This window comes from Heptranchias perlo, unplaced genomic scaffold (assembly GCF_035084215.1).
Source record: "Heptranchias perlo isolate sHepPer1 unplaced genomic scaffold, sHepPer1.hap1 HAP1_SCAFFOLD_180, whole genome shotgun sequence".
In the NCBI taxonomy this organism is placed as follows: domain Eukaryota; kingdom Metazoa; phylum Chordata; class Chondrichthyes; order Hexanchiformes; family Hexanchidae; genus Heptranchias; species Heptranchias perlo.
Genome location: NW_027139077.1, coordinates 194,486 through 211,580, shown reverse-complemented (window position 1 = coordinate 211,580; position 17,095 = coordinate 194,486). Strand labels below are relative to the sequence as shown.

At 53.5% G+C, this 17,095-nt stretch overlaps 1 protein-coding gene and 1 pseudogene across 3 annotated transcripts in view; one reads left to right on the top strand and one right to left on the bottom strand.

Moving 5' to 3' along the window:
- The window catches only part of LOC137309794 (E3 ubiquitin/ISG15 ligase TRIM25-like), a 173,333-nt pseudogene that overhangs the window by 25,708 nt on the left and 130,530 nt on the right, over nt 1-17,095 (bottom strand).
- LOC137309793 (netrin-G1-like) overlaps nt 11,099-17,095 on the top strand; it is a 41,382-nt gene continuing 35,385 nt past the window's right edge. For 2 of the 3 annotated variants that reach the window (XM_067977825.1, XM_067977824.1), the window contains exon 1: nt 11,102-11,344. In XM_067977825.1, the coding sequence (XP_067833926.1) occupies nt 11,102-11,344 (243 nt within the window). Of the gene's footprint in view, nt 11,345-17,095 lie in introns of all 3 variants that reach the window. The other variant, XM_067977826.1, reaches the window with a different exon arrangement.

The window sequence follows — 17,095 nt, the reverse complement described above, 5'->3', positions numbered from 1 at the left end:
TGGACAGGGGCCAAGGGATATTGATGAGATGGGGAATGGGCTGGACAGGGGCAGAGGGATATTGATGAGATGGAGAATGGGCTGGACAGGGGCAGAGGGATATTGATGAGATGGGGAATGGGCTGGACAGGGGCCGAGGGATATTGATGAGATGGGGAATGGGCTGGACAGGGGCAGAGGGATATTGATGAGATGGAGAATGGGCTGGACAGGGGCAGAGGGATATTGATGAGATGGGGAATGGGCTGGACAGGGGCAGACGGATATTGATGAGATGGGGAATGGGCTGGACAGGGGCAGAGGGATATTGATGAGATCGGGAATGGGCTGGACAGGGGCAGAGGGATATTGATGAGATGGGGAATGGGCTGGACAGGGGCAGAGGGATATTGATGAGATGGGGAATGGGCTGGACAGGGGCAGAGGGATATTGATGAGATGGGGAATGGGCTGGACAGGGGCAGAGGGATATTGATGAGATGGGGAATGGGCTGGACAGGGGCAGAGGGATATTGATGAGATGGGGAATGGGCTGGACAGGGACAGAGGGATATTGATGAGATGGGGAATGGGCTGGACAGGGGCCGAGGGATATTGATGAGATGGAGAATGGGCTGGACAGGGGCCAAGGGATATTGATGAGATGGGGAATGGGCTGGACAGTGGCAGAGGGATATTGATGAGATGGAGAATGGGCTGGACAGGGGCAGAGGGATATTGATGAGATGGGGAATGGGCTGGACAGGGGCAGAGGGATATTGATGAGATGGGGAATGGGCTGGACAGGGGCCAAGGGATATTGATGAGATGGGGAATGTGCTGGACAGGGGCAGAGGAATATTGATGAGATGGGGTATGGGCTGGACAGGGGCAGAGGGATATTGATGAGATGGGGAATGGGCTGGACAGGGGCAGAGGGATATTGATAAGATGGGGAATGGGCTGGACAGGGGCAGAGGGATATTGATGAGATGGAGAATGGGCTGGACAGGGGCAGAGGGATATTGATGAGATGGGGAATGGGCTGGACAGGGGCAGAGGGATATTGATGAGATGGGGGAATGGGCTGGACAGGGGCAGAGGGATATTGATGAGATGGGGAATGGGCTGGACAGGGCCTGATGGGATTCAATGTCAGTCAGTGCGAGGTGATGCATTTTGGTTAAATAAACAACTGCAGCAATTATGCTGTGAATGGAAATGGGTTCGGGACTGTGGGGGAGCAGAGGGATTTGGGGGAGGACAGGGTCACAGGTCATTAAAGGCACCACCTCAGGGGGAGAAGGCTGTAAAAAGCTCATGGAATTGTAAGTTTCACCTCAAAAGGTGCAGAATATAAAAACCAAGAGGTAATGATGAACCTAAATAAAATCTTAATCAGACGTCAGTTGGACGACTGTGTACAGTATTGGGCTCCACACTGTAGGAAGGATATTGGGGTTTAGAGAGAGTAAAATACAGATTCACTGGGACGCTGCCTGGAGTGAGGGAAATAAATACCAAGAAAGACCAGAAAATGGGGTCTCTGTTTTTCTTTCTCTCTTTGTCTCTCTGTCTCTGAATGTCTCGCTCTCTCTCTGTCTCTGAATGTCTTGCTCTGTATCTGTCTGTTTTTCTCTCTTTGTCTGTCTCTCTCTATTTCTCTGTCTGTCCCTCTGTCTCTGTTTCTCTGATTTGTAAGATTTCTTGGAAAAATCTGTATGTGTCTGTTTCTCTGTGTCTCTGTATCTGTCTCTGTCTATTTCTCTCTTCCTGCACCTCTGTCTGTCTGTACATATCTGTCTTTCTCTCTGTCTGTCTGTCCATATCTGTCTTTCTCTCTGTTTGTCTGTCCATATCTGTCTTTCTCTCTGTTTCTCTCTCTCTCTCTCTCTCGGGGAGTGAATGAGACGGGATCTTACAGAGTCGTGTATGATACTGAGTGGAATGGAAAAGGTTAATCCCAGTCACTATTTTAAATTAAACCGTGACTGCAGGAGACACAGGTACAGACTGGGAAAAGGCAGGTTCAGGACTGGTGTCAGGAAGCACTTCACACAGAGAGTGACCAATATCTGAAATTAGTCCCGGAGCAGGGGAGTGGGACTGAAACCTCTGGGGCCATTCACAAGGGTCAGTTGGAGGCTGTGACGGGCGGGCGGGGCTGGGGGATTTGTAGGATTTCTTGGAAAGGTGGGGCTGGATGGGCCGAATGGCCTCTCTCTGCATCTCTCTTCAAGCTGCCGGACTTGCCTTCATTTCTCAAGTTAAATGTCAGGGGGAGGGGGAGCAGGAGGTACGAACCCCATCACCCCAAGGTTTATGTGATTAATCCTTCCATAGAATCGTACAGTACAGGAGGAGGCCTTTCGGCCCATCGTGCCTGTGCCAGCTCTTTGAAAGAGCTATCCAATTGATCCCACTCCCCCGCTCTTTCCCCATATCCCTGTATTGATGGAGCATCAGTCAGCTCTCCCGGGAATCGGGTCGGCAACTCTGGTTGGACATGTTCCTGGAGGTTTCATCACACGACCTCTCACCTCCAAACACCCCTCCCCACTCTCCCATCATTGGTCGCTCGACACATCCATCCCACACCTTGCGTAAAGTGAACAGACTCTTTGTTACCCGATTGGATGATTCTTGACTGTGGGGGAGCAGAGGGATTTGGGGGAGGACAGGGTCACAGGTCATTAAAGGCACCACCTCAGGGGGAGAAGGCTTCCGCGTGGTCCTAAAGATACCACAAGAAATGTGAAGTTATTACAGTTTTAATAATAAACAACCAATTTTCCCCCATCGCCAATATTTTTACAATTAATAAATGAAATTGCTCAAAGAAAATGTAAACGATGTACCATTTTTAATGCCCCCAAGGTGTTTCTCCCCCAGTTTGCTCGCAGCGGTGTCCTGGAGATTAATACTTTATTCCTGGAGACTTCAGGACAATCCTGGAGGGTTGGGAACCCGACCTGGGAAGGTTGTAAACAGCAACAGGACTGATCCCTGAAGTGAAACAGACATCAAACCCCAGCCCTGGACTTACATATCCCCTCCCCCATATTATTAAAACTGTAATTACTTCACATTTCTTGTGGTATCTTTATTCATATTTATCAGTAACTGTAGAAAACACAAGCCCAAATCCGGGCTGAATATCGGATTCATTTTGATTCGGACAAATTTGAGTGTTAATGAAATCCGATAGTTTAACGCAGCGGGCTTTAGGATCACGCGGAAGCCTCAGGTGGGACTATCGGGCAGAGTAACCCGGCGGGCTTTAGGACCGCGGGGAAGCCTCAGGTGGGTTGATGTTTCCAGTCTGTGTCTGCTCCTGGATTGAGATTTTATTTCTCTCTCTGTGAATCTCCCCGGGACCGGGCCGGTCTCTCTCTCCCCATCTATTCCCCTCTCTCCCCATCTATTCCCCCCTCTCTCCCCATCTATTCCCCCCTCTCTCCCCATCTATTCCCCCCTCTCTCCCCATCTATTCCCCTCTCTCCCCATCTATTCCCCCCTCTCTCCCCATCTATTCCCCCCTCTCCCCATCTATTCCCCCCTCTCCCCATCTATTTCCCCCCTCTCCCCATCTATTCCCCCCTCTCCCCATCTATTCCCCCCTCTCCCCATCTATTCCCCCCTCTCCCCATCTATTCCCCCCTCTCCCCATCTATTTCCCCCCTCTCCCCATCTATTCCCCTCTCTCCCCATCTATTCCCCCCTCTCTCCCCATCTATTCCCCCCTCTCCCCATCTATTCCCCCCTCTCTCCCCATCTATTCCCCCCTCTCCCCATCTATTCCCCTCTCTCTCCCCATCTATTCCCCCCTCTCCCCATCTATTCCCCCCTCTCCCCATCTATTCCCCCCTCTCTCCCCATCTATTCCCCCCTCTCTCCCCATCTATTCCCCCCTCTCCCCATCTATTCCCCTCTCTCTCCCCATCTATTCCCCCCTCTCCCCATCTATTCCCCCCCCCTCTCCCCATCTATTCCCCCTCTCTCCCCATCTATTCCCCTCTCTCCCCATCTATTCCCCCCTCTCCCCATCTATTCCCCCCTCTCTCCCCATCTATTCCCCCTCTCTCCCCATCTATTCCCCCCCCTCTCCCCATCTATTCCCCCCTCTCCCCATCTATTCCCCCCTCTCTCCCCATCTATTCCCCCTCTCTCCCCATCTATTCCCCCCTCCCACCCCCTCTCCCCCCCCTCTCCCCCCTCTCCCCCCCCTCTCCCCCCTCTCCCCCCTCCCCCCCCCCTCTCCTTTTGATGGTCTAATTGCCGATCCCATCTCTCAGTCTCACAATCCGCCAACACCCAACACATGTCCCCATCACACCCATCAAACGGGACTCGGATTCTCCCCCTCCACCCGCTCTCTGCAGACGGGTCGATCCCAGGACCGAGTCGATCATTTTATTTCGGGATTTATTTCCTGTCAGCAAATCCCGCGGCCGCAAAATCAACTTTAATCCGGTTTCTCTGCTAAAGTCATCGGACCCGATTGAAGAGGCTCCGTCCTGAGGAATGCGGAGCTCGGTCCCTGATCGGAGGGCGCTGATCTCGGCCAGTGTAAGTGAGACTCTGGACATGTCCCCCCGGTAGGAGGGTCTGTGTACATTGTATAGGAGGGTCTGTGTACATTGTATAGGGGGGTCTGTGTACATTGTATAGGAGGGTCTGTGTACATTGTATTGGAGGGTCTGTGTACATTGTATAGGAGGGTCTGTGTACATTGTATAGGGGGGTCTGTGTACATTGTATAGGAGGGTCTGTGTACATTGTATAGGAGGGGTCTGTGTACATTGTATAGGAGGGTCTGTGTACATTGTATAGGGGGGTCTGTGTACATTGTATAGGGGGTATGTGTACATTGTATAGGGGGGTCTGTGTACATTGTATAGGAGGGTCTGTGTACGTTGTATAGGGGGGTCTGTGTACATTGTATAGGGGGGTCTGTGTACATTGTATAGGGGGGTCTGTGTACATTGTATAGGGGGGTCTGTGTACATTGTATAGGGGGGTCTGTGTACATTGTATAGGGGGGTCTGTGTACATTGTATAGGGGGGTCTGTGTACATTGTACAGGGGGGTCTGTGTACATTGTATAGGGGGGTCTGTGTACATTGTATAGGAAGGTCTGTGTACATTGTATAGGAGGGTCTGTGTACATTGTATAGGGGGGTCTGTGTACATTGTATAGGAGGGTCTGTGTACATTGTATAGGGGGGTCTGTGTACATTGTATAGGGGGGTCTGTGTACATTGTATAGGAGGGTCTTTGTACATTGTATAGGAGGGTCTTTGTACATTGTATAGGAGGGTCTGTGTACATTGGACAGGAGGGTCTGTGTACATTGTATAGGGGGGTCTGTGTACATTGTATAGGGGGGTCTGTGTACATTGTATAGGGGGGTCTGTGTACATTGTATAGGGGGGTCTGTGTACATTGTATAGGAGGGTCTGTGTACATTGTATAGGGGGGTCTGTGTACATTGTATAGGAGGGTCTGTGTACATTGTATAGGGGGGTCTGTGTACATAGTATAGGGGCGTCTGTGTACATTGTATAGGAGGGTCTTTGTACATTGTATAGGAGGGTCTGTGTACATTGGACAGGAGGGTCTGTGTACATTGTATAGGGGGGTCTGTGTACATTGTATAGGGGGGTCTGTGTACATTGTATAGGGGGGTCTGTGTACATTGTATAGGGGGGTCTGTGTACATTGTATAGGAGGGTCTGTGTACATTGTATAGGGGGGTCTGTGTACATTGTATAGGAGGGTCTGTGTACATTGTATAGGGGGGTCTGTGTACATAGTATAGGGGCGTCTGTGTACATTGTATAGGGGGTCTGTGCACATTGTATAGGGGGGTCTGTGCACATTGTATAGGAGGGTCTGTGCACATTGTATAGGAGGGTCTGTGTACATTGTATAGGAGGGTCTGTGTACATTGTATAGGGGGGTCTGTGTACATTGTATAGGAGGGTCTGTGTACATTGTATAGGAGGGTCTGTGTACATTGTATAGGGGGGTCTGTGTACATTGTATAGGAGGGTCTGTGTACATTGTATAGGAGGGTCTGTGTACATTGTATAGGAGGGTCTGTGTACATTGTATAGGAGGGTCTGTGTACATTGTATAGGAGGGTCTGTGTACAGTGTATAGGAGGGTCTGTGTACAGTGTATAGGAGGGTCTGTGTACAGTGTATAGGGGGGTCTGTGTACATTGTATGGGGGGGGGGTCTGTGTACATTGTATAAGGGGGGTCTGTGTACATTGTATAAGGGGGGTCTGTGTACATTGTATAAGGGGGGTCTGTGTACATTGTATAAGGGGGGTCTGTGTACATTGTATAAGGGGGGTCTGTGTACATTGTATAAGGGGGGTCTGTGTACATTGTATAAGGGGGGTCTGTGTACATTGTATAGGGGGGGTCTGTGTACATTGTATAGGGGGGGTCTGTGTACATTGTATAGGGGGGAGTCTGTGTACATTGTATAGGGGGGTCTGTGTACATTGTATAGGGGCGTCTGCGTACATTGTATAGGGGGGTCTGCGTACATTGTATAGGGGGGTCTGCGTACATTGTATAGGGGGGTCTGCGTACATTGTATAGGGGGGTCTGCGTACATTGTATAGGAGGGTCTGTGTACATTGTACAGGGGGGTCTGTGTACATTGTGTAGGAGGGTCTGTGTACATTGTATAGGAGGGTCTGTGTACATTGTATAGGAGGGTCTGTGTACATTGTATAGGAGGGTCTGTGTACATTGTATAGGAGGGTCTGTGTACATTGTATAGGGAGGTCTGTGTACATTTTATAGGGGGGTCTGTGTACATTGTAGAGGAGGGTCTGTGTACATTGTATAGGGCTCTGTGTACAGTGTATAGGGCTCTGTGTACAGTGTATAGGGCTCTGTGTACAGTGTATAGGGCTCTGTGTACAGTGTATAGGGCTCTGTGTACAGTGTATAGGGCTCTGTGTACAGTGTATAGGGCTCTGTGTGCAGTGTACAGGCTCTGTGCACAGTGTATAGGGCTCTGTACAGTGCATAGGGCTCTGTGTGCAGTGTACAGGCTCTGTGTGCAGTGTATAGGGCTCTGTGTACGGTGTACAGGCTCTGTGTGCAGTGTACAGGGCTCTGTGTACAGTGTACAGGCTCTGTGTACAGTGTACAGGCTCTGTGTACAGTGTATAGGGCTCCGCGCGGTGTGCGGGCTCTGCGCGCGGTGTGCGGGCTCTGCGCGCGGTGTACGGGGCTCTGCGCGCGGTGTACGGGGCTCTGCGCGCGGTGTACGGGGCTCTGCGCGCGGTGTACGGGGCTCTGTGTACAATGTACGGGCTCTGCGCGCGGTGTGCGGGCTCTGCGCGGTGTGCGGGCTCTGTGCGCGGTGTACGGGCTCTGTGCACGGTGTACAGTGCTCTGTGCGCGGTGTGCGGGCTCTGTGCGCGGTGTGCGGGCTCTGTGCGCGGTGTGCGGGCTCTGTGCGCGGTGTGCGGGCTCTGTGCGCGGTGTGCGGGCTCTGTGCGCGGTGAACGGGCTCTGTGCGCGGTGTACGGGTTCTGTGCACGGTCCAGGGTGGGATATGCTGCTTCCTGCAATCTGACAATCTCCAACACCCACAAACTCTGATTCCCATTTCCCCCCGGGCTGGAACAGGGCCCCCTGCCGGTCCGGCCCAGTCTCACACCCTGGACCACCCCCAGTTTTGGGGACAATTTCCTTTCACTGAGCGTCTCCCCCAACTCACTCCTTCCCACATTGTCTGACTTTATAAACGATTCGAGATGCAGAAGGAGCTTTCTTTATTTAATGGTTAATAAAGAAATAATCCTGAACACACAAACAATGGGATTGGATGAGCCTTAAATCAGCGTTGATGAAATGAGTTTTTGATTGGCGGCCGGTGCTGAACTTGTCCTGTTCCCCCCGCCGTGTGTTTAATGCTCCTGTCTGGGATCAGATTCACTTCTCACAACATTTCATTTCATTTCTAAATCACAGCAGAGTTTCCAGAGCGAGGGCATCAAACCAGCCCACATCCCCGAACCAGCAACTGGGCAAGATTCACACTCCCCTCAGCTCTGAGCTGCCAATAAATTCAACCCCAACTCGCCTGTTATCGAGGTGTAATTATTCCTATTGATCTGCAGCTTGTGAAGATAATGTGATCACTGAAACAAATCTCCGAAACTAGGCCAAATATGTCAAAACCTCATCAAACTCTAGTGATGTCCGACTGTGAGACCCTCCAGCCCTCCCACCCTCCGAGATCTCCGCGTTCCTCCAACTCTGGCCTCTTGTCCATCCCCCACTCCCTTCACCCCTCCATTGGCGGCCGTGCCTTCAGCTGCCCAGACCCTAAGCTCTGGAATTCCCTCCCTAAACCTCTCTGCCTCTCCCCCTCTCTCTCCCCCTCTCTCTCCTCCTGAAAACCAACCTCTTTGACCAAGCTTTTGGTCACCTGTCCTAATATCTCCTTATGTGGCTCGGTGTCAAATTTTATTTGATAATCGCTCCTGTGAAGTTCCTTGGGATGTTTTACTACGTTAAAGGCGCTATATAAATGCAAGTTGTTGTTGGGGTCACATAAGAACATAACACAAGAAATAGGAGCAGGAATAGGCCATTCGGCCCCTCGAGCCTGCTCCGCCATTCAATCAGATCATGGCTGATCTTCGACCTCAACTCCACTTTCCCGCCCAATCCCCATATCCCTTGATTCCCTCAGTATCCAAAAATCTATCGATCTCAGTCTTGAATATTCTCAACGACTGAGCATCCACAGCCCTCTGGGGTGGAGAATTCTAAAGATTCACAAACCCTACGAGCAGGTGGTGTGACGTAGGAGCCAGAAGATGAGTGTGGATTGTGAGGATCGAGCTGAAGGGGAACAGCATTCCGGGGGAGGAAGGGTGACGTTCGGAGACTATTTCTGCTCACAGTGTAGCAGCTTATAAAAGGCCGTAGTATTTATTATAGAAAATGGGTTATAAATATCCCAGTTATAAGTCTGTATATCAGTCAGAGTCCAGAGTAACACATTGTGTCGTTAAATGGTCCGCGGGAGGGACATCAAACCCAGAGTTTGTGAGTTTTTATTGGGGCCACTTTTAAAAAGAGAATGAGAATAATTTCACTTTTCCCGTGTGAGGAGCTGCTGAGATTGAGGTGAGATGATGGAGGGAGGGGAATATTTTTGCTTTTGCAGCTCCTCCTCACCTCTCCTGAAGGTGCTGACTCAAGTCCCACTCCAGAGACTCAAGCACTTAATCCAGGCCGACACTCCCGGTGCAGTACTGAGGGAGTGCTGCACTGTCGGAGGGTCAGTACTGAGGGAGTGCTGCACTGTCGGAGGGTCAGTACTGAGGGAGTGCTGGACTGTCGGAGGGTCAGTACTGAGGGAGTGCTGCACTGTCGGAAGGTCAGTACTGAGGGAGTGCTGGACTGTCGGAGGGTCAGTACTGAGGGAGTGCTGCACTGTCGGAGGGTCAGCACTGAGGGAGTGCTGCACTGTCGGAGGGTCAGCACTGAGGGAGTGCTGCACAGTTGGAGGGTCAGCACTGAGGGAGTGCTGCACAGTTGGAGGGTCAGTACTGAGGGAGTGCTGCACTGTCGGAGGGTCAGTACTGAGGGAGTGCTGCACTGTTGGAGGTGCCGTTTTTCGGATGAGATGTTAAACCGAGACCCCGTCTGCCCTCTCAGGTTGATATCGATGATTCCATGGCACTATTTTTAAGAAGAGCAGGGGAGTTCTCCCCGGTGTCCTGGCCAATATTTATCCCTCACCCAACATTGTGAAAAAACAGATTATCTGGTCATTTATCTCATTGCTGTTTGTGGGATCTTGCTCTGCGCAAATTGGCTGCCGCGTTTCCTACATTACAACAGTGACTACACTTCAGTAAAGTACTTCATTGGCTGTAAACGCTTTGGGTCGTCCTGAGGATGTGAAAGTCCCAAAGCTGCTCAAACAAAGTCCTCCACAGAGAGAGCCAATAGAAAGTGTTTGAGTGGGAACCTCGATTCCTTGTCATTGAATTGAAGGGCTGGAGACTCTCACATTTTAAAATTAAACAAAGCTGTTTCACTTTAATCCTCACTCCAGCCAATAGGTGACCGGCTCGTCACACTCACTGGTTCTCAGTGTCTGCAGTTATTGGTTTATATTAAAACTAATAAAAGGCGGTAACGATTGATTCTGGGCAGTGTGGTCCTGATGATCAGGGATCCAGAGTCTCGATCTGGTGTTGTCTGAAAGGATCTTTTGATTGTCTGTAATTTCTGAATGTTGCAGTAAATCAGTGCGTTTATAATCAGATAATGAATAATATCCTTAATCCCTCAAACTCCAGTGTGTTCTATTTAATCAGTGAGCTTTTCAATAGTGCCGAGATTTAACGGGAAAATCCCATCACAAGATTTATTTTTATCTCGATCAGAATCCTGGGAGTGAGTTGAAATCTTCATCTCATCGAAATCGAGATAAAGTCTCAAATCCAGGCACTCGGATTGGATTAGTCAGAGTGCGGGGATTGGCTGTTAATGGGCAGTGTGAGTCTGAGGATTGGGCTCGAAGGTCAGGAACAGAACCTGGTCCAAAATCCATTGATTTTATTTCTCTCCGAACAGGGAGCTGATGTCAGAAGGAGGAGATGATCAATGGGAGAGAGAGTCTTGTCAGGACACAGTCATCTCATTGGGTCCCAGTACTGACTGATCAGCGAATAAGGACAACTGTCTGACACAGAGAACAGCTGGGGGGAAAACAGCTGGAATTCAAACACCTGGAACATCTGCAAACACAGCCGGGGAAAACAGCTGGAACCATAACACCTGCACATCCGCAAACACAGCTGAGAAAAACAGCTGGAACCCCAACACCTGGAAAATCTGCAAACACCGCTGGGGAAAAACATCTGGAATCAGTGTCCAGTCAAAGTCGGATCGTCACAGAACGTTCACACCAGACCTCGGAGTGGAGACCCCCCTGAATCACCCCCAGACGGACCGAGATCACCCCCTCTCTGAGCGAGGGTCCATTCGGAGCGGAGACCCCCCTGAATCACCCCCAGACGGACCGAGATCACCCCCTCTCTGAGCGAGGGTCCAATCGGAACGATGCGTCTGTCCGGTTTGTTGCCCCTTCAGGCCCTTTGGACAGCCCTGTCTGTCTCCACACAGCACTTCCCGTCCTGGGGTCACTACGACCTGTGTAAGGCTCAGATTCACTGGGACCAGGGGAGGAGTTGGGATTACATGGCCTGCCAGCCCGAGGCGGAGCTGGTCAGCAGGTTCCTGAGGGTGAGGTTGGATCCCCCCAACAGTACGTGTGGAGAGACCCCGGAGATGTACTGCACGCTGGTGAGTAGAAGCCTTTCACACCCAGTCTCTGTTGTGTGTCACGCTGGGAATGGACGGTCACTGAATGGCCTTTATCAAAGTGAGTCATTACATAGAATTACAGAGAATGTACAGCACAGAAACAGGCCATTCGGCCCAACTGGTCTATACTGGTGTTTATGCTCCACACGAGCCTCCTCCCACCCTACTTCATCTCACCCTATCAGCATATCCTTCTATTCCTTTCTCCCTCCTGTGTTTATCGAGCTTCCCCTTAAATCCATCCACACTATTCACCTCAACCTCTCCTTGTGGGAGTGAGTTCCACATTCTCACCACTCTCTGGGTGAAGAAGTTTCTCCTGAATTCCCTATTGGATTTATTAGTGACGATCTTATATTTATGGCCCCGAGCAGGTGAACATGTCCAATTGTGTCTCTGAACACTGTCCAATATCTCCAGTGGGGGAATATGTCCAATTATATTTCTGAACACCACTGATTTATTATAATGTTCTGTCTCTCTGGGGCTGCTGGGAGACTTGTCATTTTCTGAAGATCCAATTTAGCCCAAAAGGCAACAGACTCGATCCCGATTGGCTTTGCTGTAATCTCCCCGAGTCTGACAATCTGATCTGATTGGGTTTCCGTACGATATAAACTGTCCTGTAATGAAGTCATTGAGATGTAAATTCAGGACTGTTTCTAAACATTAATTATCCTCTCGTTGAGTTAATCATCTCCTCAGGACAACTGGTTCCTTCATCATTGTTGGAGGGAAAACTCCTGAATTAATAATCCGTCATATGTTTCACCAATAATTAAAACTGTGTAATTTATTGCAGAACATGTAGTTTATCAGAGGGAATTATTCTCCAGGTCAATTAGTAATCTGTTACAACAATAATACGACTCTTTGAGGTAAATCTTACACCAGTCCCATATTCCACTGTAGGAGCTGTGTGTGAAACACTGTCCGGGCCCAGTGAGACCGGACTGGGTGTCACTGTGTGTGAAACACTGTCCGGACCCAGTGAGACCGGACTGGGTGTCACTGTGTGTGAAACACTGTCCGGACCCAGTGAGACCGGACTGGGTGTCACTGTGTGTGAAAAACTGCCCGGACCCAGTGAGACCGGACTGGGTGTCACTGTGTGTGAAACACTGCCCGGACCCAGTGAGACCGGACTGGGTGTCACTGTGTGTGAAACACTGCCCGGACCCAGTGAGACCGGACTGGGTGTCACTGTGTGTGAAACACTGCCCGGACCCAGTGAGACCGGACCGGGTGTCACTGTGTGTGAAACACTGCCCGGGCCCAGTGAGACCGGACCGGGTGTCACTGTGTGTGAAACACTGCCCGGACCCAGTGAGACCGGACCGGGTGTCACTGTGTGTGAAACACTGTCCGGACCCAGTGAGACCGGACCGGGTGTCACTGTGTGTGAAACACTGCCCGGACCCAGTGAGACCGGACCGGGTGTCACTGTGTGTGAAACACTGCCCGGGCCCAGTGAGACCGGACCGGGTGTCACTGTGTGTGAAACACTGTCCGGACCCAGTGAGACCGGTCCGGGTGTCACTGTGTGTGAAACACTGCCCGGGCCCAGTGAGACCGGACCGGGTGTCACTGTGTGTGAAACACTGTCCGGGCCCAGTGAGACCGGACCGGGTGTCACTGTGTGTGAAACACTGCCCGGACCCAGTGAGACCGGACCGGGTGTCACTGTGTGTGAAACACTGTCCGGACCCAGTGAGACCGGACCGGGTGTCACTGTGTGTGAAACACTGCCCGGACCCAGTGAGACCGGACCGGGTGTCACTGTGTGTGAAACACTGTCCGGACCCAGTGAGACCGGTCCGGGTGTCACTGTGTGTGAAACACTGCCCGGGCCCAGTGAGACCGGACCGGGTGTCACTGTGTGTGAAACACTGTCCGGGCCCAGTGAGACCGGACCGGGTGTCACTGTGTGTGAAACACTGCCCGGACCCAGTGAGACCGGACCGGGTGTCACTGTGTGTGAAACACTGTCAGGACCCAGTGAGACCGGACCGGGTGTCACTGTGTGTGAAACACTGCCCGGACCCAGTGAGACCGGACCGGGTGTCACTGTGTGTGAAACACTGCCCGGACCCAGTGAGACCGGACCGGGTGTCACTGTGTGTGAAACACTGTCCGGACCCAGTGAGACCGTACCGGGTGTCACTGTGTGTGAAACACTGCCCGGACCCAGTGAGACCGGACCGGGTGTCACTGTGTGTGAAACACTGCCTGGGCCCAGTGAGACCGGACCGGGTGTCACTGTGTGTGAAACACTGTCCGGGCCCAGTGGGACCGGACCGGGTGTCACTGTGTGTGAAACACTGCCCGGTCCCAGTGAGACCGGACCGGGTGTCACTGTGTGTGAAACACTGCCCGGACCCAGTGAGACCGGACCGGGTGTCACTGTGTGTGAAACACTGCCCGGACCCAGTGAGACCGGACCGGGTGTCACTGTGTGTGAAACACTGTCCGGACCCAGTGAGACCGGACCGGGTGTCACTGTGTGTGAAACACTGTCCGGACCCAGTGAGACCGGACCGGGTGTCACTGTGTGTGAAACACTGTCCGGACCCAGTGAGACCGGACCGGGTGTCACTGTGTGTGAAACACTGTCCGGACCCAGTGAGACCGGACCGGGTGTCACTGTGTGTGAAACACTGCCCGGGCCCAGTGAGACCGGACGGGGTGTCACTGTGTGTGAAACACTGCCCGGACCCAGTGAGACCGGACCGGGTGTCACTGTGTGTGAAACACTGTCAGGACCCAGTGAGACCGGACCGGGTGTCACTGTGTGTGAAACACTGCCCGGACCCAGTGAGACCGGACCGGGTGTCACTGTGTGTGAAACACTGCCCGGACCCAGTGAGACCGGACCGGGTGTCACTGTGTGTGAAACACTGTCCGGACCCAGTGAGACCGTACCGGGTGTCACTGTGTGTGAAACACTGCCCGGACCCAGTGAGACCGGACCGGGTGTCACTGTGTGTGAAACACTGCCCGGGCCCAGTGAGACCGGACCGGGTGTCACTGTGTGTGAAACACTGTCCGGGCCCAGTGGGACCGGACCGGGTGTCACTGTGTGTGAAACACTGCCCGGGCCCAGTGAGACCGGACCGGGTGTCACTGTGTGTGAAACACTGTCCGGACCCAGTGAGACCGGACCGGGTGTCACTGTGTGTGAAACACTGCCCGGGCCCAGTGAGACCGGACCGGGTGTCACTGTGTGTGAAACACTGTCCGGACCCAGTGAGACCGTACCGGGTGTCACTGTGTGTGAAACACTGCCCGGACCCAGTGAGACCGGACCGGGTGTCACTGTGTGTGAAACACTGCCCGGGCCCAGTGAGACCGGACCGGGTGTCACTGTGTGTGAAACACTGTCCGGGCCCAGTGGGACCGGACCGGGTGTCACTGTGTGTGAAACACTGCCCGGTCCCAGTGAGACCGGACCGGGTGTCACTGTGTGTGAAACACTGCCCGGACCCAGTGAGACCGGACCGGGTGTCACTGTGTGTGAAACACTGCCCGGACCCAGTGAGACCGGACCGGGTGTCACTGTGTGTGAAACACTGTCCGGACCCAGTGAGACCGGACCGGGTGTCACTGTGTGTGAAACACTGTCCGGACCCAGTGAGACCGGACCGGGTGTCACTGTGTGTGAAACACTGTCCGGACCCAGTGAGACCGGACCGGGTGTCACTGTGTGTGAAACACTGTCCGGACCCAGTGAGACCGGACCGGGTGTCACTGTGTGTGAAACACTGCCCGGGCCCAGTGAGACCGGACGGGGTGTCACTGTGTGTGAAACACTGCCCGGACCCAGTGAGACCGGACCGGGTGTCACTGTGTGTGAAACACTGGACCCAGTGAGACCGGACCGGGTGTCACTGTGTGTGAAACACTGCCCGGACCCAGTGAGACCGGACCGGGTGTCATTGTGTGTGAAACACTGTCCGGACCCAGTGAGACCGGACCGGGTGTCACTGTGTGTGAAACACTGCCCGGACCCAGTGAGACCGGACCGGGTGTCACTGTGTGTGAAACACTGTCCGGACCCAGTGAGAGCGGACCGGGTGTCACTGTGTGTGAAACACTGCCCGGTCCCAGTGAGACCGGACCGGGTGTCACTGTGTGTGAAACACTGCCCGGACCCAGTGAGACCGGACCGGGTGTCACTGTGTGTGAAACACTGCCCGGGCCCAGTGAGACCGGACCGGGTGTCACTGTGTGTGAAACACTGTCCGGACCCAGTGAGACCGGACCGGGTGTCACTGTGTGTGAAACACTGCCCGGACCCAGTGAGACCGGACCGGGTGTCACTGTGTGTGAAACACTGCCCGGACCCAGTGAGACCGGACCGGGTGTCACTGTGTGTGAAACACTGTCCTGGCCCAGTGAGACCGGACCGGGTGTCACTGTGTGTGAAACACTGTCCGGGCCCAGTGAGACCGGACCGGGTGTCACTGTGTGTGAAACACTGCCCAGACCCAGTGAGACCGGACCGGGTGTCACTGTGTGTGAAACACTGTCCGGGCCCAGTGAGACCGGACCGGGTGTCACTGTGTGTGAAACACTGCCCGGACCCAGTGAGACCGGACCGGGTGTCACTGTGTGTGAAACACTGCCCGGACCCAGTGAGACCGGACCGGGTGTCACTGTGTGTGAAACACTGTCCGGGCCCAGTGAGACCGGACCGGGTGTCACTGTGTGTGAAACACTGTCCGGGCCCAGTGAGACCGGACCGGGTGTCACTGTGTGTGAAACACTGTCCGGACCCAGTGAGACCGGACCGGGTGTCACTGTGTGTGAAACACTGCCCGGACCCAGTGAGACCGGACCGGGTGTCACTGTGTGTGAAACACTGTCCGGACCCAGTGAGACCGGACCGGGTGTCACTGTGTGTGAAACACTGCCCGGACCCAGTGAGACCGGACCGGGTGTCACTGTGTGTGAAACACTGCCCGGGCCCAGTGAGACCGGACCGGGTGTCACTGTGTGTGAAACACTGTCCGGACCCAGTGAGACCGGTCCGGGTGTCACTGTGTGTGAAACACTGCCCGGGCCCAGTGAGACCGGACCGGGTGTCACTGTGTGTGAAACACTGTCCGGGCCCAGTGAGACCGGACCGGGTGTCACTGTGTGTGAAACACTGCCCGGACCCAGTGAGACCGGACCGGGTGTCACTGTGTGTGAAACACTGTCCGGACCCAGTGAGACCGGACCGGGTGTCACTGTGTGTGAAACACTGCCCGGACCCAGTGAGACCGGACCGGGTGTCACTGTGTGTGAAACACTGTCCGGACCCAGTGAGACCGGTCCGGGTGTCACTGTGTGTGAAACACTGCCCGGGCCCAGTGAGACCGGACCGGGTGTCACTGTGTGTGAAACACTGTCCGGGCCCAGTGAGACCGGACCGGGTGTCACTGTGTGTGAAACACTGCCCGGACCCAGTGAGACCGGACCGGGTGTCACTGTGTGTGAAACACTGTCAGGACCCAGTGAGACCGGACCGGGTGTCACTGTGTGTGAAACACTGCCCGGACCCAGTGAGACCGGACCGGGTGTCACTGTGTGTGAAACACTGCCCGGACCCAGTGAGACCGGACCGGGTGTCACTGTGTGTGAAACACTGTCCGGACCCAGTGAGACCGTACCGGGTGTCACTGTGTGTGAAACACTGCCCGGACCCAGTGAGACCGGACCGGGTGTCACTGTGTGTGAAACACTGCC